A 24594-nucleotide genomic window follows, 5' to 3' on the forward strand; every position below is an offset into this window, starting at 1 on the left:
CCCAGTGCAGGGCAAACCAGGACTGCCTGTTCATCTGCACGTATCCTGGGCATCCGGCAATGGACCCGTTGGCACACAGCCCATCAGTTACTTCAACTACGCCACAGACTGGCCACCCTCCTCACCAAGACAACGCTCCGCCCCCTGCCTGCACGGGCCCCTCCCCCGCCCATTCCGGAAGCCCCCGAAGCGAATCCCGGCGCCCTAGCAACAGAGTCTTTCAGGCGGTCCAGTCCGCTTGCGCGGCTTCGGGTGCGAGCCAATAGCGAGGGGCGCTGGGAGCGAGGCTCGGGGGGGCGGGGCTGAACGCTGCCGCAGCCATTTTGGTGGAAGAGAAACAATAGGACGGAAGCGTCGCGGGACTGGGCTGTGGCCGCAGGTAACGCCCGCCCCGCCGGGCCCGTGACCCTGTCGCCCCGGGTCTTTAGGGAGGAGGTTTTCGGTGCTGTTAGCGGACGGGCTTGCTGATCGCTGGGGGCTTGCAGATCGTTTGGAGAGGGGTTCTCTAGCTGTCATTGTGAAGCGGTCTCCCCCGGTTTGCAGGGGGCATTGTGTCATCTGGTCGTGGGGGATGCTAGCGTCCCCAGGGAGCGGATGGCTCTGGAGGGGGGTCTGCTGGAACAGGGGAGTAGGGGACGACGACAGGATCTTTCTCTGTGTTTGAAGCGGTCACCGGGGGGCAGGATCTCTTGTTTCATTGAGGTACCCCGGCCGCCACCTCCCACATCGTTGAGGATGGGGTCTCTATCTTTGGATGAAGGGGTCAGCCCTGATCCTCAGGTACTGTTACCTGGGCCCGCAGACGTGCAGCCATTTTGGGTATTGAACGTCAGTTGTGCCAGTCACCTCGGCTTGGATTGGGGGGCGGGGAGATCTGCGCATCCAACCTTACTTTTTTTCTTAAGACATTAAAATGGATCAGAAGATGCCTTTTTTTATTATATACTGATGTTTCTGCCACGAGTGGGAATATTTATTTCTTTCACATTTGATCTGTCTTCTGCATCCTTCCTGATGACTTGTCTTGTTTTAGGATTTTAAATCAAGAAAGCTATACTAGCAGAAAAATGAGTGAAAATGTAGGAACTAGTGAAATCTAGTGCTCTTACATGCCAAAGGAAATAGAGCTAGTCATCGCTTGTAAATAAACATTTTGTCAGCAAAATGTTCATAGAGCAAGAACAAAATAATTTCAAATAGTTTTGAGGAAAAGTACTGAAGGGATCTAGAGGAAGTGGGAGGAGGGTAAGAGGGGGTCAAGGAATGAATATGATCAAAATATACTGTATACATGTTTGAAATTGTCGAAAAATAAATATCAAAATAGACCCAAAAGGAAAAAAAAATACTGAAAGTTTTAACATATCAAAAATGTTGCAGACGAAAGGGTTTTCTCCCAGCATGACATCTTGAGAGAAGGAAGATGCTTATTTACTAAGTTGTTGCCATGGAGAATGTATAGTTGCAGGGTTTTGTTTTCATTTCAACCGCTGTCACAGATAGAAATATCAAATGAATAGTTACACTTGACATGATTGCCTCTTAAGTTTTGGGGGGGTGAGTCAAGTTGATTAAACTATTGACTGTTACTCAGACTGGTTTGCCTTTGCCTACACTTCTGTTGTGCTTTGGAGTTTACTGGGGAGAGACAGATTTTGGTCTATACAACCAAGTATCTGAACATTGGAATATGCCAGAGGGAGTAATCACTGACTGATGAATTTTAGGCTCCTTTGCCGGGAAGGTCAGGGCCTCCTGTAAGCCCCAGAGATGTCACTGGTATCTAGGCAACAAGGATGGGCATCAGCATCCTCGGGCCAGCTTGTTAAGGTGAAAATTTTCCACTGTTGGCTCATAAAGAGATGCACTGGGGAAGAATTTACCTTTAAAGGAAGAGTTGTTTGTTTGTTTGAGGCAGGGTCTCTTTCTGTCGCCCTGGCTGGCCTGGAACTCACTGCGTAGAGCAGGCTGACCTTGAGTTCTTAGATCCACCTGCCCCTGCCCTCCAGTGTGCCAGGGTAAGAGGCGTTTGCCCCCACCTGGGGCAAAGGCAGTTAGTTTATGTCATGGATGATTATCTTATAAACTTACATTTTTTTACAGTAGAAAGCAATTAGAAATTACTTTAATATGATTATGTTTTAAAACATTTTTATTTTTTAAAATTGCAGTTTGTCTTTTTGTGTATAATGAAAATAACAAGTTGTGTGTATCATGAAGTATATCGTGTTGGTAAGAAAATGTCTCTTTCCCAAAAAATTGAATTGAGAGTTCATCAAAAAGTTTGAAGAAAAACATCATTTACAGAGATAATGTGTATGTGGCTTTAATTTGTCACTCATCACCTGATTCAGCTGATTGTGGCTCACAACTGGCCTCCTGTTTCTGGGAGGCTGAGGCAGTAGTTTGCCTTGAGTTCCAAGACTGGACTACTCAGGCCCACACTGAGAGACCAGTCTCAAAAATCAAAAAGAAAAACTAACCCAAACCGAAACTCAGATAACTGAATGCTATGTATTGTATCCACACAGACCTCTTGCTAGCTCACATTGTATTTTTTTTTTACTTAACTATTCATTTGTTTGTTTTTTTTTTAAGAAGGCCTCACATAATAACCCAGACTGGCCTAGAATTTATAGCAACCCTCCTGCCTCAGCCTCTAGATGCTTAATGAGATGCTGGGATTATACACATGAGCCACTATAGTTAGCTTGTCTTGTTTCTTCTTTGTGTAGTCTGTAGCTTTGGAGCCTGTCCTGGCACTAGCTCTTGTAGACCAGGCTGGCCTAGAACTCCCAGAGATCCGCCTGCCTCCCGAGTGCTGGGATTAAAGGCATGCGCCACCACTGCCCGGTGGGGACTCACTTTGTAGACCTGGCAGGCTGGCCTCAAATTCAGATCTGCCTACCTCTGCCTCCCAAAATTTGGGATTACAGTTGTGAGCCTTACCATATTTTTAGAGGGTTTCCTACATATATGTACACCAGAAGAAGGCATGAGATCTCGTGACTGTAGTGAGCTGCTGTGTGGTTGCTGGGAACTGAACTCAGGACCTCTGGAAGAGCAGCCAGTGTGCTTACCACTGAGCCATCTCTCCAGCCCCCAGCCTCACTCTTTAAAGAAGGGGAAAAAAGAAGAAAGCCTGATTTAGGAGGGTACATATCCATAAATATTTTTGTTGTTTCTTGCTTTGCTTTGCTGAATGTTAGGTCCAGGGCCTTTTGAAACTGCTCTTGAGTGATCACCTTAGCCCCTAGAAATGTTATTTTGCTTATATATATTTTAGCTCATATCTCTGAAGACAAGAAGTGCTGGGTTTGAGTGACTCTTTACATGCAAAAAACTGAGGCATAGGATCACAAATTCTAGAACAGCATGTGCTACAATGTCTCAAAACAAGGGGAGAATAAGGTTAGCTATGTATCTACAGTACCATACTAACAGGTAGTAAAACGTGAGTTACAATAGAAGAAGCCCTAAACTCACAGAGGTCCGCCTGCCTCTGCCTCCCGAGTGCTGGGATTAAAGGCGTGCACCCCCACCGCCCAGCAACGCTTTAGTTTCTTCGTTTATATGTGCTTGTTCCATTTTTCTATGGATTTGTTTATGAAGCACCTGTGTCATAGAGTTTCTGGTTTTTATTGATCATTCCTCATGTTTGAGACCTTAGGCTGTGGTTAAGTAGCTGGATTTGAAGTCACTCTTATTAATCCTCCCTGTGAAGAAGCTGGAAAGAACCACCAAGGTGCATTGAGAAATGAGTTCTGTGCCTAGCAGTGCACAGACTTGTAATTCCAAAAAGGAATGAAAGTTCAAGCACAGCCTCGGTAGTATAGAGAGATCTCCATCTTTAAAACCATTAAAAATCTATTATTATTGTACGTGTATGGGGGGAAGGGAGGGAGGGAGTACTTATGGAGGCTAGAGAACAACTCTGGAATTGGTTCTCTTTCTCTTTGTGTACATGGGTTTTGAGGATCGGCTTCCAGTTGCCAGGCTTGTGCAGCAAGCACCTTTACCCCCTGAGCCATCTCATGGATGCCTGAGTTTTGTTCTTTTGCCACGAATATGAAACTTAGTTCAGGCTGAAATGGTAGGGATGATTATATATCCGAAATCCAGTTTCTAGGTCAGAACAGGTAGTAAAATGTGTTGTAATAAGGAGCGGCGGGGCTGCGTCCCCAGCACCCCGGCCGCCTGGCTAGCTTATGCCCGAAATAACAACACACAAACTGTATTCATTTAAACACTGCTTGACCCATTTCTATCTAGCCTCTTCTAGGCTAATTCTCACATATTAATTTAGCCCATTTCTAATCATCTGTGTAAGCACCCCAAGGTGTGCTTACCGGGAAGATTCTAGCCTACAACTCGGAGGAGCTTCATTGCGTGCATCTGCCCAGGAGAGCGGAGCATGCCTCTCTGTCTGAGGCGTCTGGCTCTGAGAGGAGCTGCATTACTTCTGACCTCACTTCCTCTTCCCAGCATTCTCTTCTGTTTACTCCACCCACCTATGTTCTAACCAATAAAATGGGCCAAGCCAGTTTCTTTATTAGCCAATGACCTTCCTCCATCAAAAATGTGAATTACAATAGGGAAAGCCCTGCTGTGTTATTAAATGCTCGCCAAAAAGAACTACTGCCAAAGTGATGAACACCTCAGAAACTTTTTCACAAAGGCAAAAATGCCAACAGCTCCAGCTGCTGTCAGCGTCACTGTGCTGGGCTCTCCATGGTACACGCTTCAGCCCTGTTTTCCATTTTGTTCCTGTCAAGTGTCTCCTAATCATCTTACTCTGGGCTGGTGAATGCCAGGCTTCAGGTTTCTTGAATCTCTGTGTCTGGCGATTGCGCTCCACTGTCTGCTGTCAGAGCTCCAGTGGGTAGTTGAAATCAGCCAAGGTTTCTTCCTCCTGTTTTCTTCTTTCCTTTTTAGGGGTGGCTCCAGGGCCTGGTGCATGCTCAACAAGTATGCTGACCCTGAGCTACCCTCCTCCCCTTGAGTAAAGACACTGCAAGTTACGCTAACTGGTCTTGAACTTGCCCTGTATCCTGACATTCCTTGAGTTTGCCTTCCTCTTGCCTCAGCCTCCCAAGGAGCTGGGATTACGTGGATGTGCCATCAGGGCCATCTTTTTCTGTCTGCTGTCTGTCATGGAAGGTTTACAAAATTTTTCACTCACTTTTTTTTTTAATACATAGAAATTCACAGTTGAGCAAATGAGAAAATATTTAGTGTTTATGTATCCATTAATCTTACCGCTCATTTAAAAATGGTCTAAAGCCAGATATAACACCCCTATAATCTCAACACTTGGGGGGCTGAGACAGGAGGATTGCCTTGAGTTGAAGGCCAACCTGTGTTATATAACAAGACTCTGTATCAGATATAAAGGGACAAGAAAAGGAAGAAAAGGAAATTGTTGACTAAAGCTTGTGTTGATGGAATAAAACGTGTTATAGACCAGAAAGCAAAATTGCATCTTCATTTTGTGGGCAGAAACGTATGGCGTTAGTCTGGGCTAGATCATACAAGGCAGGGGTTATGAGCGAGCAGACTTTCCCTTCCCACTGCTGACCCTATGATACAGCTCCAGCTCTCTGGGCCATTTCATTCTATCTTAAACCCCTCCATTCATACTAGCTCACAGTACCAGGCCTTGTCTTGAGCTTTGCATTTCTCTTCTAGCTGGGGCTGCTTTGGGGCCAACAGCCTTTCCAATCTACAGCTGCACACACAAAAAAGTGCAGCTCCCTTGGGAAATGCAAAAATATTACATCACCCTTTCCTGCTTCTTTTATAATAGTAATAGACTGTTGTTTTCCAAGTATAAAGTGAACATTAGATAGCAATGTTTTCTCTAACTGTCCTCCCTACTCACATTTTAAGTTTTAATTTATTTTATTTTTCGAAGTAGTTTGCTCAAGACAATAGTTTTCTAACATAGCTGAACAAAGAACTTTTGTTTTTTTTTGAAACAGGATCTTACTGTGCCACCATGGCTGGCCTGGAACTCGAGGCCAGGCAGGGTGAACTTAGATCTGCCTGCCATGCGCCACCACACCCAACACTTTAGTTTCTGAGATGGAGTCTCATGCAATAGATCTGCAGCCTTTTGGTGCTGGAACTACAGCCGTGTGCCACTGCACTGGCTACCGCTAAGTTCTTCTCTGCCCCAGTCTTGGATCGTCTTTACACAGATGTTAGAGCTAAGACTGCAGCGATGTTTACCTTAAATTAATCTAATTCTAAGCTTGCCAGTCTCCGTTCTGCTGTCCATTTGTTTAGTGCCCCTGTGCTGTGCTGTGGTCCCTTCTTGCAGTTTCCTAAGTAGGGACTTACCCCGAGCCTCACGCGAGTAGAGAGCTGTCAGAGCTCTCAGGTTTTGGTTTTTGTTGTTGTTTTGTTTCTTTGAGACAGGGTTTCTTGGTGTAGTTTTGGAGCCTGTCCTGGAACTCGCTCTGTAGACCAGGCTGGCCTCATCAAACTCACAAAGATCTGCCTGCTTCTGCCTCCCGAGTACTGGGCTTAAAGGCTTGCGCCACCACCGCCCAGCGAGAGCTCACAGTTTTATCTTATGGGATACACTGGGGATTTGCAGGCTCTGCCTCTGTTCTATTCTAATGCAGAACAGTGCCACCAACTCTTGAACTTGTCCACGTGTCCAGTGAGGGAAGGGGCAGGGGAAGAATGTCCTGTACTACACCAGAGCGTCTTTTTTGTGAGGAGGTTTGCACGGCCACCCTCTAGCTTCCATGCGTAGGCACAGACACTTGGGTGTGCATATGTACACTTTTTTTAAACAAAGAAATAAACTTGTATAAAATGTTTTTTATGCTAAAAATGAATGTCTGCTGCTGGAGTCCAGAGGTGAAGTCTGTACAGGGCTCTTGTGCCTGGTCTCTGTGCCCGCTGCTCTGGGCGGTGCAGTACCTGCTGTAGTAGCAGTAAGGGAGACCTAAGAGCCAGCCAGGAAGCTGTGACTCTGCTCAGGGTAGGCTCCTTCTACTGCTCTTAGAGATCCAGGTACCTGTTGTTTTTCTGTAATGAGGCCTGGATGATAAGTGCCTCTTGTCCACACCTGTGAGGACAATAATCAGTACCTGTCTGAGAGGGTTGTAAGAATGGAGGAGCCATGTAAACATTAAGTGCTTGATAAACAGGCGTTAGCGGTTGGTCAGGCCTGTAATCTCAGCCCTCAGGAGGTCAAAGCAGGAGGCTGGTGGTTCTTTTTTCCATGGGTGGGGTGGGGTAAGGGGTGGTTCTAGACAGGGTTTCTCTGTGTAACACCCTGGCTGTCCCAGAACTTACTCTGTAGCCCAGTCTGGCCTTGAACTCCCGAGCACTAGGACTAAAGACTCACCACTGCTCAGCAAGAGAATGATGATTTGAAGGCCAGCCTGGGTGATGGAGGGAGACTCTTGTTTCGGGAAAAAAAAAATGGCTGGGAGTGTAGCTCTACTAGAAGTGTGCTAACCCCTGAATTCAGTCCCCGGCTTCACCTAATCTGAGTGTGGTAGTGCTCACCTACAATCACAGCACTTAGGAGGTAGACTTAGGAGGCTTAGATGGTCGGAGTCATCCTCAACTACTTAGCAAGTTCAAGGCCAGTCTGGGCTATACGAGATTCTGTTTCAAAGAAAGAACCCCCAGTACCTCTCATTTCTGTTAAAGTCATTTATATTCCGTTATTATTAGAAGTTGAAAAGTTGTTTTTGTTTTTCTCCTCTGACCATTCTTGCCTTAATACACTTTAGGGGCTGTGTTGGGCCATAATCTTCACCTGTGAATGTGTGGGTCATTTCTCCAGGTCTCCCATATGGAGTGAAGTTCTTAGGCCCAGAGTATGTGCCATGCCAGTGTTGGTTGTGGGTGGGTTAAAAACCTTCAGGCGCTGCTGCGCAGCCGTCTTTGGTTATGTGTCAGTTTTGGAAATACGCCATCACGGCTTCTCTCTAGGTGCTAAAAGTAACGTGCTCAGAATTGGGGGATGTTTCAAGGAGGTCAGAAGACAACTTATGGGGGTCAGTTCTCTCCTAGGTGGTCACACTCAGCTGCGAGCACCTTTACCCCTGGCCCGTCTTTTTTTTTTTTTTTTTTTTTAAGAATTTTTTATGTGTATGGGTGTTCTGCCTGCATGTTTATCTGTGCCCCACATGCATATATGATGCATGAGGAAGCCAGAAGAGTGTGTCAGTCCCTTGAGACTGGCGTTACAAACAGTTGTGGCTGACGTGGGTGCTGGGGATCAAACCCGGGTTCTCTAGAAGAGTAGCCACTGCTCTTAACTGCGGAACCACCTTTCCAGCCCCACACTTAACCATCTTACCAGCTAAATTTCAAAATTTTAAATGGACAGTTGATTGTGACGTAAGCTGATACCTACCTGTTCTGCCTTCCTCTCTCTCCATCCTTTCCTGCTCCTCTCTTCACCCCCTCCTCCTTCCTTCTATTTCTCTCTCTTTTATATTTTTTCTTTTTTTTTAAAAGATTTATTTATTTGTTATGTATACAATATTCTACCTCCATGTATGTCCACACGCCAGAGGGTGCCAGATCTCATTACAGATGGTTGTGAGCCACCATGTGGTTGCTGGGAATTGAACTCAGAACCTCTGGAAGAGCAGCCGGTGCTCTTAACCACTGAGCCATCTCTCCAGCCCCAAACTTTTTTTTTTTTTTTTTTTTTTTGGATTTTTCGAGACAGGGTTTCTCTGTAGCTTTTGGTTCCTGTTCTGGAACTAGCTCTTGTAGTAGGCCTCGAACTCACAGAGATCCGCCTGTCTCTGTCTCCCGAGTGCTGGGATTAAAGGCGCGCGCCACCGCCGCCCGGCTTCTTTTATATTTTTTCCTGAGGTAGAGTTTTGCCATGGTAGCTCAGGCTGGCCCACTCACTCTCCGGCTGAACCCTGACTCTAGATCTTCCTGCCTTCACTTTCTGAGAGTCAGGATTAGAGAGATGTGTGCCACTATACCCTTGCATCTAGTACTCTCTGTAAGTCCTTATAGTTTAAACAATAGAGATTATATAGCTTTTTGTCTTGAGACACTCCCCACCCCCCCAAAAAAGGAAAAAGGCTGAGGCTCAGAAATAGGTCCATCCTGGACTTCCAGGCAAACTCTTATCTGAAAAAGAAGAGAGGAAAAGATTGAACCAGACATTACCCACATGACCATAATCCTAGTACTTGGGAGTCTAGGGTTATGAGTTAGGCTGGGTTATGTAGTTAGGGTGTCTCAAACAAAAACATAAGTAGTAAAGCTAGGAAGATGACTTAATTTTGACCAAGATAGTAACTAGGCTGACCTTGGCACGTGATGGAGATGCTCAAAGTGAGGCGAGTTTTTACAGATTTATCTAATGTACCTGAGTGCTCTATCTGCATGTACAGCTTTGGTGTGTGTGTGGGGGGGGAGCATTTTGAGACAGGGTTTCTCTGTAGCTTTGGAGCCTGCCCTGGAACTAGCTCTTGTAGATCAGGCTGGCCTCGAACTCACAGAGATCCACCTGCCTCTGCCTCCCGAATGTTGGAATTAAAGGTGTGTACCACACCGCCCTGCTCTGCATGCACAGCTTTATGTGGGAAGAGGGCATCAGATTCCACTGTATGTCATTGTGAGCCATGGAGCCATCTCTCCAGCCCCAGTAAGGCGATTTTAAGGCTATGATTTGATGAGTTCTTGGCATATTTATCCCAGTCCCATAGCCTTGAAGCCACAATGTAAAACATTATCAACCGTGAAGTTTTTGGGGCCTCAGTCAAGCCTGGCCTCTGCTTCAGCCTGTCTCTGTGGTTTGTGTAGCTTTGTACTCCTGTGTAGGAGAGCCACTGGCTGGCCCGCTGTGTAGCTAAGCAGATGTAAGTGGTGCCCTCAGGCCTGCTGTGGAGATTTGAGTGGAAAGGGTTGTTTTGTACCTTTTGGCTGTGGTTCCTCACACAATCCCTGGTGACTCCCTGACCCTGGGGCTTTTCTTGAGGCAGAGTAAGTGGCGCCTGTGGGTCCCATTTGTTGTCTCATTAAGTAAATTCTGGACTAGTGAGCTAAGAGCCCAGGGGCTTTAGTCACAGGTGTTTAGCTTACAGCCCTGGGGAAAACAACAAACAAAAGCACTGGTTCCGCAGATCCTTAAACTGACAGCTAGTTGATCTCAGGGTGGCTGTGCAGAGCATTGTCTACCTGCTCTAGGATGGGTCATATTCTACTTTTACTTGTAGTTTCATGAACAACTGGTAGCCAGCTGCTAAGTCTGAATCTAGGGTGCTGTAGGTTGTTGTTGTCTCCAGATTGCAGAAGCTTCACAGCAACCATTGCTAATCCAGGGCGCCTGAAAAAAATGAACCTTAGTCTTTGAATGTTTATAAATTACTGACAGGCTAGCCACAGTGACACATGGCTGTAATCACATTTCAGAGGCAGATTGCTGAAAGTTTCAGGTTATAAAGCAAGACTCTGCTTTATTCGAGGAAAAAATTAGTAACATCCTATTCAAACTGCATGTGGAGCTGAGAGCAGGTGTTTGGGGGCTTTTCTTTCTTCTGAGGTGTCCAGGGAGAAAGTTGATGCTTGCAGAAGTACAAGGGTACTTAGGATAGATGCACCTTTCTCTTACCTTCTAAAAGTGAGACCTGTTGCACAGTGACATCATTCTTAAATTTATGTTGCAAAGTTAAACATAATCGAAGCAAAAGAATTACAGAACAAAACTTACCTTAGTTTTTATATAAAAAAAAGCAAAAAAACAAAAACAAAAAAGCTACTGGTTACTACTCACTTGTTTGACTACACCTGGGAAAACAGAGGTCCTACTCAAAATCTCATTTTACAGATCAGAAAATGATCCCCAAAGAAGGAAGGGAACCGAGGGTTAGAGTCTCCCCATGCAGGGGAGCGGCACAGAGGCTGGCTCCACTCCACCACTGTCTCACCAGTTTTCTACCTCACAGTGGGAGTTTTCTGTCCTCAGACTTGGCTCAGGCAAGAATGAGCCTTATTTTCCCTATGCTTTCCTGGGAGCATCGCTGTGTATGAACTTCAAGGAGAATTTAACCATTGTGGCGCACGCCTTTAATCCCAGCACTTGGGAAGCAGAGGCAGGAGAATCTCTGTGGTGGAGTGAGCTTCCGGACAGTCAAAGCTACAGTGAGACTCTGGGGGGGGGGGGAGTGACAAAGTTGCCGTGTTATGGCTAACAGCTACTGCACACTTAGACCTAGGAGGAAGTAGAGTCTTGTTTGGCCTGCCAGCCTCTGTCCACATCATGGACCACACTGTACAGAGATGGTCTGGAACCACTGGAAATTTTTCATTAGAGGGTAGATGAGCGAGATACCTGGGAAGATACTCTTCTTAGTTGAATGCATTTAAGAAGTAGTATGCAGTGTGTGTGTGTGTGTGTGTGTGTGTGTGTGTGTGTACACTCATGCCACACGTGTATGCATGTGTTTGTATGGATACATATGTGTGTCCAGGTGCAGGTCAGTCTTACTCCTCAAGAATTGTCCACCTTGGTTTTTCAAGGCAGGGCTTCTGGTCCTGGAGCGCTCTGCCAAGGCCAGGCTGTCTGACCAATGAGCCCCAAGAATCTTCCTGTCTGAGTTTCCCCAGCACTGGGATTACAAGCATGATTCACCACGTTCGTTGTTTTGGTCAGTTGTGGATTCCGGGGGTTGTACTCAAGTGCTCAGCTTGACTTGGTTACTACTCAAGTCCTTTCTGTGGGCTTTAAAAACTATTATTCTAGTGTGTGATGTATATTTGTATGATCAGAGATGTGAGGTTCAGAGAATAATTCTGTGGAGTATGTTCTCTCCTTCTTCTGTTATATGACTCCTTGGGACAAACTCAGGTCTTAGGCTTATGTGTTGGGCTTCTGCCGCCAGTGTTGAGCCATCTCTTTTTAGAAAAAAAAAAAATGGTTTCAAGGGAATTGAAACTGTTCAGTTTAGACTGGCCTTGAACTTGTGGCAGTCTTTCTACCCCAGCCTCCCGACTTGTGGGGCCTGCTTGCTGCCTTGTATTGCTCTTAGAGCAAAGGTAGTCTTATATCTTGACAAAGACTTTGGATTTTGTTTCCAAGGCCTGGGCATTGGGGAGCATGTTGTACTTTGTTTAGTAAGTGTGGTGCCTGACCCATGTGGTACTGGCAGGCCAACGGTGAGTCATTAGCCTTCCCTTGGTATTGCTTTCTCAGGAAGTCTTTGAGAGCCGGGCGGAGCTGCACATGCCTTTAATCCCCACATTCAGGAGGCCAACCTGGTCTACAGAGCTAGTTCCAGGATAGCCAGAGACACAGAGAAATCCTGTCTCGAAAGACAAAAACAAAAAAAAAGAAAAACCACCAAAAAACAGAGAAAGAACTTGGGTGCTGAGGCATAGCAGACATGGCTTTTTCTATTGGAACCATAGAAATGCTAGACTTGAGCAAGAGGGAGGACCTGAGATTTTGGTCCTAGAGGCGGTTGTATTGGGACATCCAGCAGTCTGGGGTTCACTTGGGAGCTTTAGCTCTGAATGGACACTAGCTTCGGGTGTTTCCTAACCTCCCATTATTGATTTATAAGAGTCTGTCTCATACATAGTATCATGAGGGCCAAGTAAGAAGTCCATTAGCAAGCCTGCATCATAGTGGGTGCTTTACCCATGGTGAAGAGCAGCCGGCACATTGGCAGCAGGCTCTTCCTCCTTACTCCTCTTTACAGGGAAAATCCTGAAACGGAGGTAGTTCTCACCAGTAAGATCCCCAGCAGTCACTGAAAGGTGGTGCAGTAGAGCCCAGTGAGGATGCCTGCATCTGAAGCCACAGCTGGGAAACCCAACCAGCTTGACCTGAGTACACACAGTGTGAGTCCAATCAGATCTAAGGACCAGGCTGTGTGGACCAGGATGAGAGAGAGACCGGACAGCCCCAGGAGCACAAGTTTGGTTTAAAGGTGTGCCTCAGCTTTTGGTGATCAGGATGGAACTGATAAAAATAGTTGGTGACCTAGAACACTCTGTGTCTTTTTAAATGGAGTTAGCCAGCTTCAATCAGTTGTTTTTAGATACAGACGTTAATCATTAAAGCGGGTTCAGAGCTCCATTGCTAATAAGGTTAATGGGGCTTGGCTTTTGGCAAGGGGTAGTATTTGTGGACACCCTGAAGGAGTAGTTCTTATTAAACAATGCGTAAATTGGTTTTCCCTGTATTGAAATCTATTTTATAAAAATATAATTAGCAAAGTATCTAAGGCACCATTTTACCTTTAAGTGTGACAACCTTAATTAGAAAATGGTAAGGTTTTATCTGAATACTGTGTTGGAAATTGTGCTCTTACGCCATCGTGGCTTTGTGTTTTGCTTGTTGTCCTGGCTTTCTAATGCTTTGGTGGTTTAGGGGCCCCTGGAGCTCATTCTTTGCCTGCCAGTATCTGCCCCGCCCCTACTCTCCCTCCCTCTTCCAATGTTTGTCTCTTCTGGAAGGAGGCGGGCCGGGGTAGGCAGTGTGGGCGGAGCCCTGTGTGAGCTCAGGCTGTTTGTCTTCCTGCTGAGAAGGCCCAGGACTGACTGAAAGGCTGTTCTCAGGCTACTTCCAAACCTCATGTCATCATTGTGTTTGCTTCCGCCAGAGTGTCCTGGCCTGTACAAACCTAGGAGCAGAGAACAAACAGACAGACGTACCAAGGACAGACAGTAGACGGAGGACGCGCTGGCCGCTGGACCCCGCTGCCTCCCCTTCCTTCCCGCTGCCTGTGTCCGGAGGATGAGCCCAGCCTTCAGGACCATGGACGTGGAGCCCCGAACCAAGGGCGTCCTGCTGGAGCCCTTTGTCCACCAGGTTGGGGGGCACTCGTGTGTTCTCCGATTCAACGAGACAACCCTGTGCAAGCCCCTGGTTCCTAGGGAGCATCAGTTCTACGAGACCCTCCCAGCTGAGATGCGCAAATTCACTCCTCAGTACAAAGGTGAGCCCCCAGCTGCTAGCGGGGTCTCCAGGCTGCTAAGATGTAAGGCGCTTGGGCAGTGAAGGCCCTGGCAGCAGTCCTGGGAGCCCTCACTCCCTTCCGTTTACCCTTTTGTTTTCCCTTCTCCTTCTCTTCTTGGCTCTCAGCCCAGCACCTCACACCCTCAGTTTTCAAGCCCTGGGAAGATTGCTCAATTGTTCTGTTTTCTGGATTTGCTTTGAGATTATTTTTGGTGGAAGTATAGTTATTTTTCATGTTCAGGTATCTCCTGCTCAAGGTAACCCATAGTCCCCATGTGAGGACAATTCTGGAAGACTTTAGGAGGATTTTACCCAGAATTCTTGCTGCCTGCTTTTTGTCCTCCAGGAAACCAGAAGCCCTGGTGATTAGGTAGGCTGGGAGCAGGGTTGAGTCAGATGGAATGCAGGAGTGGGAGGATTGTGCTGATTAGCTCGAGTCCTTTGCTATTACGGAATGTCCCCAGAATTGCTGTATGAAGGCAACCCTTTGATTCACATGTAGTGACTTTTTCTTCTCTTTTTATAATGATGTACTTCAAGGGAACGTCAGTCACCAGTCATGGTTTGTTCTTTCCTGGGGAGGAGGGGGAGCCTTTTATAAATCAGAAGAGAACTTATTAAGAAATAATTTTAAATATGTATTACCAGATATAAAAAAGGCTAGAACAATTTAGATTCTCCTGTTCTTTAAAGACAGGATGGACTGGGTTTCCTTTCTACTTGGAAATGCATGTGGCGGGACTGGGGGTGTTGGGGACCCTCACTTGGTCCTTTTCTGTTATTTTTTTCAGGACAAAGCCAAAGTTCCCTTGTTAGCTGGCCACCCCTGCCCCGTTTTTATCCCCTTGGTCCTTCCTTATGCCCACAGGGAAGTGTGGTCCCCTGATACCCCCCTCGGCTCCTCTGCGCCCAGAGCTGGGGGCCACCTCAGAAGTGTCGTCTCTCTCTGAGCATGCATTTTCCCTGCAGCAAGCAAGCGGGCGGGCAGCAAGGACTGAGCAGATTGAGTGATCGTGGGGCAGAGAGGCCTAGAGGAAAGGTGTTCAGCCAGTCGGCTGTAAGGCGCTCGTCGGCACCGCTGAAATGCTCCCACCTGGCAGCCCCTTCCTCAGAGACTGTCTAATTACACATGGCAGGTCCTAGAGACTCGGAAGGGAGAGCTGCTTTCAAGGCTACCATGTGTCTGTGTTCCTGCCCCCTCATCTGCTGGTGTTCATTTTGTTCTTTTGTGACACAAATGACAAAAACCAATAAAAGCATAACTGAGGACAGAAGGCTTGGCTCGCCACCCTTGCAGGGTGCTAGAGAAGCCTTGGCCAGGGTGTCTGTGTTGTGTGGTTTGTTTGCTGCTCTCCTTTGCTTTGCTCACCCAGTCGTCCCTCCCCTTCAGCGCATTCCCCTGCACTCGGGCTCTGCTTTAAAGCAAGCCTCCAGGCCGTCGGAGTTTCTGTGGAGGACATACATTTCTTATGAGATACATAGAGTGATGTTTTCGTGTCTCTCTCAGGATTAGAAGAGTTACATAAAAAATAATAAACATTTTTAATGATGGAAAATGTGTCTTGTAATTCTTTGGCCCTTGCCTTCCCTTGTTGAGTGCACTAGAGAGGAAGTCTCTCGGCCATGTTTGCTCCCTAATTGCTTGTCTGTGTGGTGTCACTTTTTTCTAGCTGTTTTGATATTTGTTAGGTTTGCAGATGAGTTTGGGGCCTCTGGCAACATAGAGACTAAGGAACAGGGTAAGAAACAAAACAAATGTTACAATCATGTTATCTAGAATGCTTTTTTCTGTGGAAATAAAAGTCCCTTCTGCTCCTCACCCCTTTCAGGTGTGGTGTCAGTGCGCTTTGAAGAAGATGAAGACAGAAACTTGTGTTTAATAGCATATCCACTAAAGGGGGACCATGGAGCTGTGGACATTGTAGACAATTCAGACTGTGAACCAAAAAGTAAGCTGCTAAGATGGACAAACAAAAAGCATCATGTCCTAGAAACAGAAAAGAGTCCCAAGGAATGGGTGCGCCAGCACCGGAAAGAGGAGAAGATGAAGAGGTGGGTAAAGCTGAGAGGATGTGTTGGGGCCTTGGTTAGAGTCTGGTTCCATGCAGCTAGGAGCTCCTGCTGGACCTGTGTGTAGGAAGTTCACTGCTGGTCCCACATGCCTGCTGTCTCTGATTGGCTCTGGGTTAGGTCATGCCATTTTGCATAAACAGCTGAGTGGCAACTATAAAGGATTGACTCATTCCTTCCACAGCTGCTTTGTGCGTGGCCACAGGCAGACTGAGCCATTGCTTTACCTCAGGCTGCTTGCTGATGGTGGGGACAAAGGCATCAGTTAGCCTCTGCTAACATGAGGACCCGTGTGGGCAGGACAGGTTGGCAGAACTTATAAAAATGTAAAGTGTGTGTGATGTGGTCAGGTAGATGAACTGATCCCAGTGCAGTTTCACTTCGCGTCTCCCTGGTCTTGGAATCAGGAGACTGCATGTACCAGAGGCCAGGGGTCTATTGCCTGGAAAGGGGGAATAAAGACTGTCTGCCCATAAGCTGGGGGGGAAGACCATTGTTACCTCTTGCTATAGAATAGCAAATTAAAAACTTTAAATTTTTAATCAACTTTCTACAAGCAGATACATGATAAAATGCACCTATTTAAATATCTGATGAGTTTGGGTAGACTGTATATTTTAACCATAGCAAATAAATATCCATCACTCTAGAAAGCTTCAATATTCTTTCATATTTAATTTTGATAATACATTATGATTTATTGAATTTCTTTATAGTCATAAGTTAGAAGAAGAATTTGAGTTGCTAAAGAAATCTGAAGTCTTATACTACAGTGTAGAAAAAAAAGGAAATATAAGTTCCCAGCTTAAACACTATAACCCTTGGAGCATGAAATGTCATCAACAACAGTTACAGAGGATGAAGGAGAACGCGAAGCATCGGAACCAGTACAGTATCCTTTGTCGTAAGGCATTCCTACTCGGGGAAACGAAGAGAAGCAGCAACGAGGGTTCCAAGAGAGAACTTGGGGACTTGGTTGTTGTACAATAGCAGGTCTCTGTATAGCCCCACTGGACTAGAGCACTCTTTTCTCGTTGCTGGGATTACAGGTGTCTGCCACTACCCCTGCCTGATGTGTTCTATTTTGGGATGAGGCTGTGTATGCTTCCGCACACACCACAGCATCATATGTAAGATCAGATGACAACTTTCAGGAGTCCGTTCTCTCCTTCCACCAAGAGGTTCCAAAGATTGAACTCACTGAGCCATCTAATGGGCCTGGTTTGGTTTCATGTTAGCTCTGATTAATTTCCACATTAGAGTTGTGCCCAGGATAACCCTAGGTCGATGGGTTCTGCCATCTCCCTTGCAAATAGAACCTGTCTCAGAGTCTAAGTAAAGGAGCCTAACAGACCTCTGAGAACCTTTGCCTAGGTATTTCAGTCCCCGTTCACCAGTCTGCCGTACAAACCACTAAACTCTCATTCCCTGGCCTCAGATTTTCTTTGTTTTGTGCAGTTCTGGGAGTCTAATCCAGGGTTGGATTTGGCAAGGATTGGGGACACAATGTGTATAGAGATCTGGGAACAGTTTGCACCAGTCTGTTCTCTCCCTCATGTGACCCACTAAACAACCTCGCTGCCCACGCCCAGGGTCTCTTTGTTTTTGTTTTTTTTTTTTTAATTTTATGAATTGAAATTCCTGAGAATTTTCTTAACCTTTACTAGGAAAGAAATGTTAAAATTGAGTTCCTAAGTGCTGTTCTGCAATGTTCCCTGAGACTTAGGGGCCAGAGTTGTTTTGTAGTTGTATCCATTGGGACTGGGCGCCACAACTCTGCATTTTGACTGTTGTAGCCTTCAAAGAAAAGCTTCCTTGATGAGTAAGTGCTTATCACTCAGAATTAGACATTTACCTACTTGAATCATTAACCTCCTGCATATACCCAGTGCCCCACAACTGACATTTTTAAAGTTCTTTTATTTTTGAGATTATAATTACATCGTCTCCCCCTTCCCCTTCTTCCCTCCAAACCCTCCCATATCCTCCTCTTTGCTATCTTTCCGATTATTGACCTGTGTTTTTCTTAATTGTTTTGTTACAAACATGTATGTATATACGCATATTCCTAAATATAACCTGCTCGGTCTGTAGAATTTTACTTGTATGTATAGTTTCAGGGCTGGCCATTTGGTATTGGACAACAGTTGGTGTGCGCTTTCCTGGAGAAGACTGTTTCACTCTCAGCATGCCTCACTCACCTGTGCGTCTTTGTGTAGCACTGAGACCTTGTGGGCTTTGCCAACCGTGTTCTCTTTCCCGTGTCTACTGTTGCTGTCCTTGTTCTGCTCATGTTTGGCAGTCATGTTGGTGAAACTTGATAGGTGTGACTTTGGACATTGCTGGGAGACAGTCTCACATCAAATTCCCTAATCTTCTGACTCGTATGGTCTTTCTGTCCCCTGAATTTGATTCTGAAGCAAGTCTGATATACGTGATTTTATCTGTTTTTACCCGATTATATATCCATAAAAGGTAAAGATATGAGGACCAGTTTGAGTCCCGGCATCCATATAACAACAGCTGGACTGTAATCCCAGTAGTGGGAGGGAGACAGGAAGATCCCTGGAGCTCATTAGCCAGCCACACTAGCTGAATCATTAAGTACCCGTCTCAAAAAAGAAATGTGCAGAGTGATTGAGGAAGACAAGCGTGTCAGTAACTTCTGCTCTTCGCACGTGCACCTACATGCATGTGCATGTACAAACACAGCCACAAAGATATTTTTTAAGAAAAGGATATTTTGGGGCTGGAGAGATGGCTCAGTGGTTAAGAGTATTGCCTGCTCTTCCAAAGGTTCTGAGTTCAATTCCCAGCAACCACATGGTGGCTCACAACCATCTGTAATGAGATCTGGTGCCCTCTTCTAGTCTGCAAGAATACACGCTGACAGAATATTGTATACATAATAAATGAATAAATGAATAAATAAATATTAAAAAAAGAAAAGGATATTTTAACAATACTATTTTACTTCTCAAAAATAGTAATTCTTTTATATAAAATAACTTTTGCTGCACATGCTGGTCAGCACATCTTTAATCCATCATTTGAGGTGAGGGGGGAGGGCAGAGGCAAGTGGATCTCTGAGTTCAAGGCCAGCTTAGTTTACAGAGAGAGTTCCAGGACAGCCAGGATTGCACAGAGAAAACCTGTCTCAAAAGAAAAAAAAAAGAAAAAGGAAAAAAAGAAAGAAGAAAATGCCTATTTTCATGTTCTTACTTCCCAAATTGTGTCTGTAAACGTGTTTTTATTGTTGGTCTGTTTGAGGGAAGATCTGTATAAAGTTTATGGGTGGTGTTGGATTGAAGTGTTGGAGACTTAATATATTACACCCATTTTTTTCTTCTTGGAGATTTCCTGTCAGAATAAACAAGGATCAGTGATAGGGCGACATCTCAGGTGGTTAGAGATAGGGCTTTGTCTGCAAGCATGGAGACCAGGGTTTGAATCCCAACACCCACAGAAGATCTGAGCACGACTGCTCAGGTCTGTAGCCCCATTGATGTGGGGCAGAGACAGGAAGACCCCTGGAATTGCTCACCATTTGGGCTAGCCAATTAGTGAGCTCCAGGTTCAGTGAAGAAACTTGTCTCAAGATGTAAGGTTTGGGAAGTGATAGAATAAGGTACTGGACATCTGGATTTCTTTTGCACTGATACATGCATGTGCATATTAGAAAGGCATGGAGTTTTCCATGGTCTGGATTTTACTTAGTACACCTCTATGGTATCTTGTACATATGACCCACTCCTCTCTTTCCAATAGGCTGATAACTGGATCTAAAGACTTGATCAGATGCAGGTTCAATTCTAGGGCTACAAGCAAGAATCCTTAAAAAATGGTATTGTCCATTGGGAAACATGATGTTTAGCTTCATTTTTCAGTCGTTGGTTTTGAGCCACCTTTTTCATTAGATGGCTTCCTAATTTTGTTAGTCATTGACTGGAATTTTACAAAGAATAATCTTAAGGTACAGTTGGGAAGAGATTAAATGCTCATTTTTCTTTATTTACCAGATGTTTGGAATAACTTATCATTCATAACATGGGTGACCTGAGGCTGGTCCCATGATGGGCTGTGGCAAGTCACCTGAGGCTTCACAGTCCCTTGGCTGGTGGGAGACAAACAGATAACGGCATGCAGAGAGAGCTTGTGTAGAGTTTCTTTAGTGGGTATTGGAATGGCATAAGAGTAAGGGGTTATGGAGGTTATGGAGAGAGGGGAGAAAGGGGGTGGAGAGGCAGGAGGCAGGAGCTCTACTTGCCCCAAAGGGTGGGCGGGAGATTGGGAGTAGGCAGAGCTTGTCTCTTAAAGGGACAGGGTACCCAGGTGACTGGCCAGGCCAGCAGATTACAACGTTCCTGCCTTTCTCTTACAATAAAAAGACGGGAAGTTAGGCATGGAAGATTAAGGGGATTGGGATGGCAGGTTCTCAAGACTGCTTCCTGCTTATTTGTGGGCATCGAAGTCTTTCTTTGGAGGCCTGAGAAAACTGGGTGCTGGTCACATCCTAGGGTAGCTGGTCGCTTTACTCCTGTCCAGGATTTGTGGGGTGGAACTGTCTGGTGTCTCTTGGACTGGCAAGTTGTTGGTAGAACAGAGGACAAAGTTAAGTTTAGGAAGAAAAAATTTTTTAGTACCAGGAAATTGAGAGAGCAGTATCCAACCTGTTTAAAGTGGGTCTTTCAATTCAGCTCCCTGGAACTCACAAGAATTCTTTGAGTTTGTGAAAACATAAGTTTTAGACTCTCTCTCCCTTTAAAAAAGCGGCTACTTCTTCCTCTCGCTCTCTTCACTTCCTGCTCCGCCAGCGACTAGACTCCCTTCCTGGTTGCGCAGAGGGCTGTTGTCTGGGACGGTGATCTGTAAGTTTTTTCCTCTTTAAATAAATACCACCCTATTAATCATAATTCCAAACTGGTATGGCATTGTTCGTGACTTATGCCTTCATGTGTATCTTTTGGCTGGGAGCCCTAGGCCTGTGTTGAGTTCAGATACTGGCTACTGTTATTTATGCTAGTTCCCTGGCAATTCAAGGGGACCTCTGAGGTCTCTCCTCAGCTCTGAGCTCCCTCTGTGGAAGACAGCATAGCTAATGAATGGGGTGTCCTGTGGACTTAGGCTTCTGTAGTCATTACGTGCAAACACTTGCCGTTTGAGGTATTGTCCGTAACTGCTCAGAATTTATCTTACTGGAGAACCTAACTTCCCGCTATGAGGTGCCTTGTGTCCTGGACCTCAAGATGGGCACACGTCAGCATGGCGACGATGCTTCGGAGGAGAAAGCCGCCAACCAAATTCGAAAATGTCAGCAAAGCACATCTGCAGTCATCGGTGTGCGTGTGTGTGGCATGCAGGTGAGGAGAGTGCACCTCCTAACAAAGATTACAGGTGTCCGATGGCTGTCCCCAAAGAGTTCAAATTTGGGGTCTTTCTCCTTTGGAAATTTAAAACTCCTCGCAGTCAGTTTTTCCCACTTTCCCATAATAAATACATCTGGTGTGCTTTATTTAAAACAACAGCAGCAGATCTGGTAGGGCTGCATCTCATGTGGTAGAGTGTGCACCTAACACGTGAGGCTGTGGCTTCAGTACCCAGTACCAAAACCTAAACAAACCAGATTTGAGTGAGTTGAAGATATAGCTCAGGGCTGGGGAGATGGCTCGGTGGTTGGGAGCGTTGCCTGCTCTTCCGGGGGTCCTGAGTTCGGTTCCCGGCGACCACATGGTGGCTCACAGCCATCTATGATGGGGTCTGGTGCCCTCTTCTGGCCTGCAGACGTGCACACAGACAGAGTGTTGTATGCATAATAAATAAATAATTTTTGAAAAAAAAAAAGATATAGCTCAATGGTAGAGTATTTGCTTTGCATACACAAGGCCCTGGATTTGATCTCCAGAACAGACATGCACACACACAAATTATAATTTTTTTTTAAAATCCACATTTGGTCTTACCTGAGCCTATTGCTTTCTGGTTAAAAAAGAAAGTGTTTATACCTCGTTGAGCCCTCTGAGTCTAGTCTGGCTGTCCGAGTCCATATCTGTGTATCCATATACTAGGATATAAAATTAAGCCACCTCTGTTGATGTAGTTGCAGAATAGCGTGGACTAGATCCTAGGTCATGGGGCATAGTCTGGGCGGGCACTGATCAGACAACGCTCCTGTTTGACTACAGGCCACAAGGTCCCATCACCCTCCTTCATGTAATGGTGAGGTCTTGAAAAGCCTTTTGACCCCGACTTGCTGATCTCTCCCACAGGTATACCAGGCAGGCACTGGGCAGCTCATGTTCATGAACAAATACCATGGGAGGAAGCTTTCCGTGCAGGGTTTCAAGGAGGCACTTTTCCAGTTCTTCCACAATGGGCGGTACCTGCGCCGGGAACTTCTAGGCCCTGTGCTCAAGAAGCTAACCGAGCTCAAGGCTGTGTTGGAGCGACAGGAATCCTACCGCTTCTATTCAAGTTCCCTACTCGTCATTTATGATGGCAAAGAGTGGCCAGAAGTGACCCTGGACTCAGATGCTGAGGACTTGGAAGACCTCTCTGAAGAGTCGGCTGACGAGTCTGCTGGTGCCTATGCCTACAAACCCATTGGTGCCAGTTCAGTGGACGTGCGCATGATCGACTTTGCACACACCACCTGCAGGCTGTACGGCGAGGACAGTGTGGTACACGAGGGCCAGGATGCTGGCTATATCTTTGGGCTCCAGAGCCTGATAGACATTGTTACAGAGATAAGTGAGGAAAGTGGGGAGTGAGCTTGCTGGCTATTTCAGTACCTGAGAGACTCTCTGTGTCCCCTACAGCTGTGCTGTCGGGGAGGCCAGTATGGCCAGGTGGTGGCCTCTGCAGCCTGGAGCTGATAGACAGTGGCCTCTGTGAACCCCAGCCTGAGCCAGCCCCAGCCGTGCTCAGAGTCTTTATTTATTTTAACTATTTCTTCCACATTCCACATTTGATGATGCAGATACCTCTCTTCCCTGAGTGTAAATGTTCTAATACAGATCTTTTTGTTTATTGTATACAGTGATGCTGTCATTCTTTCTAAGCGTGCAGACTCCCACCCTGTAGAAGCCTCCATGTGCTGTCACCGCCCGGTCCGTGTTCCCACTCTAGGTTGCATTGAAGCCATCACAATGGTTTGGCTTTGTGCAAAGAGTCCCAGTTCAGCACCTTGCAATCATCGAAAACAGATATTCCCCTACGCTTATTAGCCAGGTCTCCGTGGTTCATGCTGGCTGGATCTCTACCATCCTTACATAGAAGTACAATTGGCATAAGTTTTCTCATAGCCCTACACAGCTTAAGGAGAAGTTGGACAACAGGCCTTCCAGTCCTTGGGTTCTTGATTTCTCCTAGGTGTTGGCAGCAAGTAACTCATTGTCTAGACATAGTAATCTCAAATATCCTGGACCACATGCAGGGGTCTCGAGCCGGAAGCCCAGGTAGAGGGCATGCAGGGTGCTCTGGGCTTCCCCTGCCACCACTCCTGCCCAGCAGTCCTACCATTGTGCAAGTCTCGTCTTCGCAAAGACCTAAGGTCCACTACTGCCGTGTGCCTGCAGAGCTTCTGGAGCAGGGCAGGGGGAATCAAAACTTGGCAGAAACAGACTTGGTATGGAGAAGCCAAGGTCTGATGTCAGATTCTTGTCTCAGCTGAACCTTCCGACAGCTCTCCCAAGTCCCATTAGGCCTGCTTCTACCATGCCCAAACAAAGATGAATGAAGGCTAGGTGGGGTTGGACTCAGGAGCAGAGGCAGTGGGATTGCTGTTAGTTTGAGGCCAGTTGGGGCTGCATAGTGAGACCCTAACTTTAAAAAAAAAAAAAAGAAAGAAAAAAAGGAAAAAGGCACACACCCTTAGTCCCAATACTTGGGAAGCAAAAGCAGGAGAATCATTGTGAATTTGAGGCCAGCTTGGTCTACATAGTTTCAAGATAGCTAGAAATACATAGTGAGACCTTGCCTTAAAAAGAAATGAAAACAAAAAAAAAAAAAAACCACATTGAAGTCTGATGGTGTATGCATCCCATGCTCCCTAGATGCAGGCTTTCAGGGGAGAGTAGGCCACTCCAGCTCCCCTGATTCCGTCTTCAGCTGGGACTCAGGAATGACAGGCGGTTCAAAGATTTAGAGGTCTGGGCTGACTATAAGCTGAAGGTCAAGTTTGCTTTTTCTTTTTTGTACTTTTTCTTTCCTTTGAGACAGGTCTCACTGTGAAGCACAGGCTGATCTTGAACTTACCTTTCTCCAGCCTCTGCCTCCTGGGTGCTGGAATTACACTATCATTCAGAATCCAAAACACATTCTCCAAGCCCCATGCATTCAATCCCTACTGTGTTAGCCTTCTGCCCCTCACCCCTTTTTTTCGGGAGAGGGCCATTTGTGAGTTTGAGGAAGGAGAGCAAGGTTACATAACATACTGCCTTGAAAACCGGGAGATGCACACCCAGAGAGAGGAGAGGGCCAGAGAGAGATGAATGAATATGACCTCAAGATCATAGACTTGGAATCCTTTGTTACAACATAGCAATGATGGGTAGAAGAAGTTA

The 24594-nt window shown here is 46.0% G+C and overlaps 1 protein-coding gene across 5 annotated transcripts; it reads left to right on the forward strand.

Moving 5' to 3' along the window:
* The first annotated feature begins 220 nt into the window (after window positions 1-220).
* On the forward strand, window positions 221-23064 carry Ip6k2 (inositol hexakisphosphate kinase 2). 5 transcript variants are annotated; one of them, XM_050139409.1, is made up of 7 exons: window positions 221-379; window positions 13608-13943; window positions 15634-15702; window positions 15793-16015; window positions 16750-16925; window positions 21218-21393; window positions 22300-23064. In XM_050139409.1, exons 2-7 carry the CDS (start codon window positions 13742-13744, stop codon window positions 22798-22800), a joined length of 1347 nt encoding a protein of 448 aa, XP_049995366.1. In that variant the 5' UTR covers window positions 221-379; window positions 13608-13741; the 3' UTR covers window positions 22801-23064. The 5 variants fall into 5 exon arrangements, with proteins under 5 accessions (XP_049995366.1, XP_049995362.1, XP_049995364.1 ...); XM_050139405.1 differs by lacking the exon at window positions 15634-15702 and having other exon boundaries at window positions 222-379; XM_050139407.1 differs by lacking the exon at window positions 221-379 and having other exon boundaries at window positions 13796-13943; window positions 14933-15702.
* The last annotated feature ends 1530 nt before the right edge of the window (window positions 23065-24594 follow it).

Source organism: Alexandromys fortis, unplaced genomic scaffold, assembly GCF_014885135.2.
Source record: "Alexandromys fortis isolate MF-2015 unplaced genomic scaffold, M_Fortis_MF-2015_v1.1 scaffold_36, whole genome shotgun sequence".
NCBI lineage: Eukaryota > Metazoa > Chordata > Mammalia > Rodentia > Cricetidae > Alexandromys > Alexandromys fortis.

Bases quoted from the DNA above. Each gene is read 5' to 3' on its own strand.
- Ip6k2 (XM_050139409.1), top strand. From the start codon at position 13,742: ATGAGCCCAGCCTTCAGGACCATGGACGTGGAGCCCCGAACCAAGGGC. The intron at 16,016-16,749 runs GTGGGTAAAGCT...ATTTCTTTATAG, and splicing joins AAAGAGGAGAAGATGAAGAG to TCATAAGTTAGAAGAAGAAT. The intron at 16,926-21,217 runs GTATCCTTTGTC...GTAACTGCTCAG, and splicing joins GAAGCATCGGAACCAGTACA to AATTTATCTTACTGGAGAAC.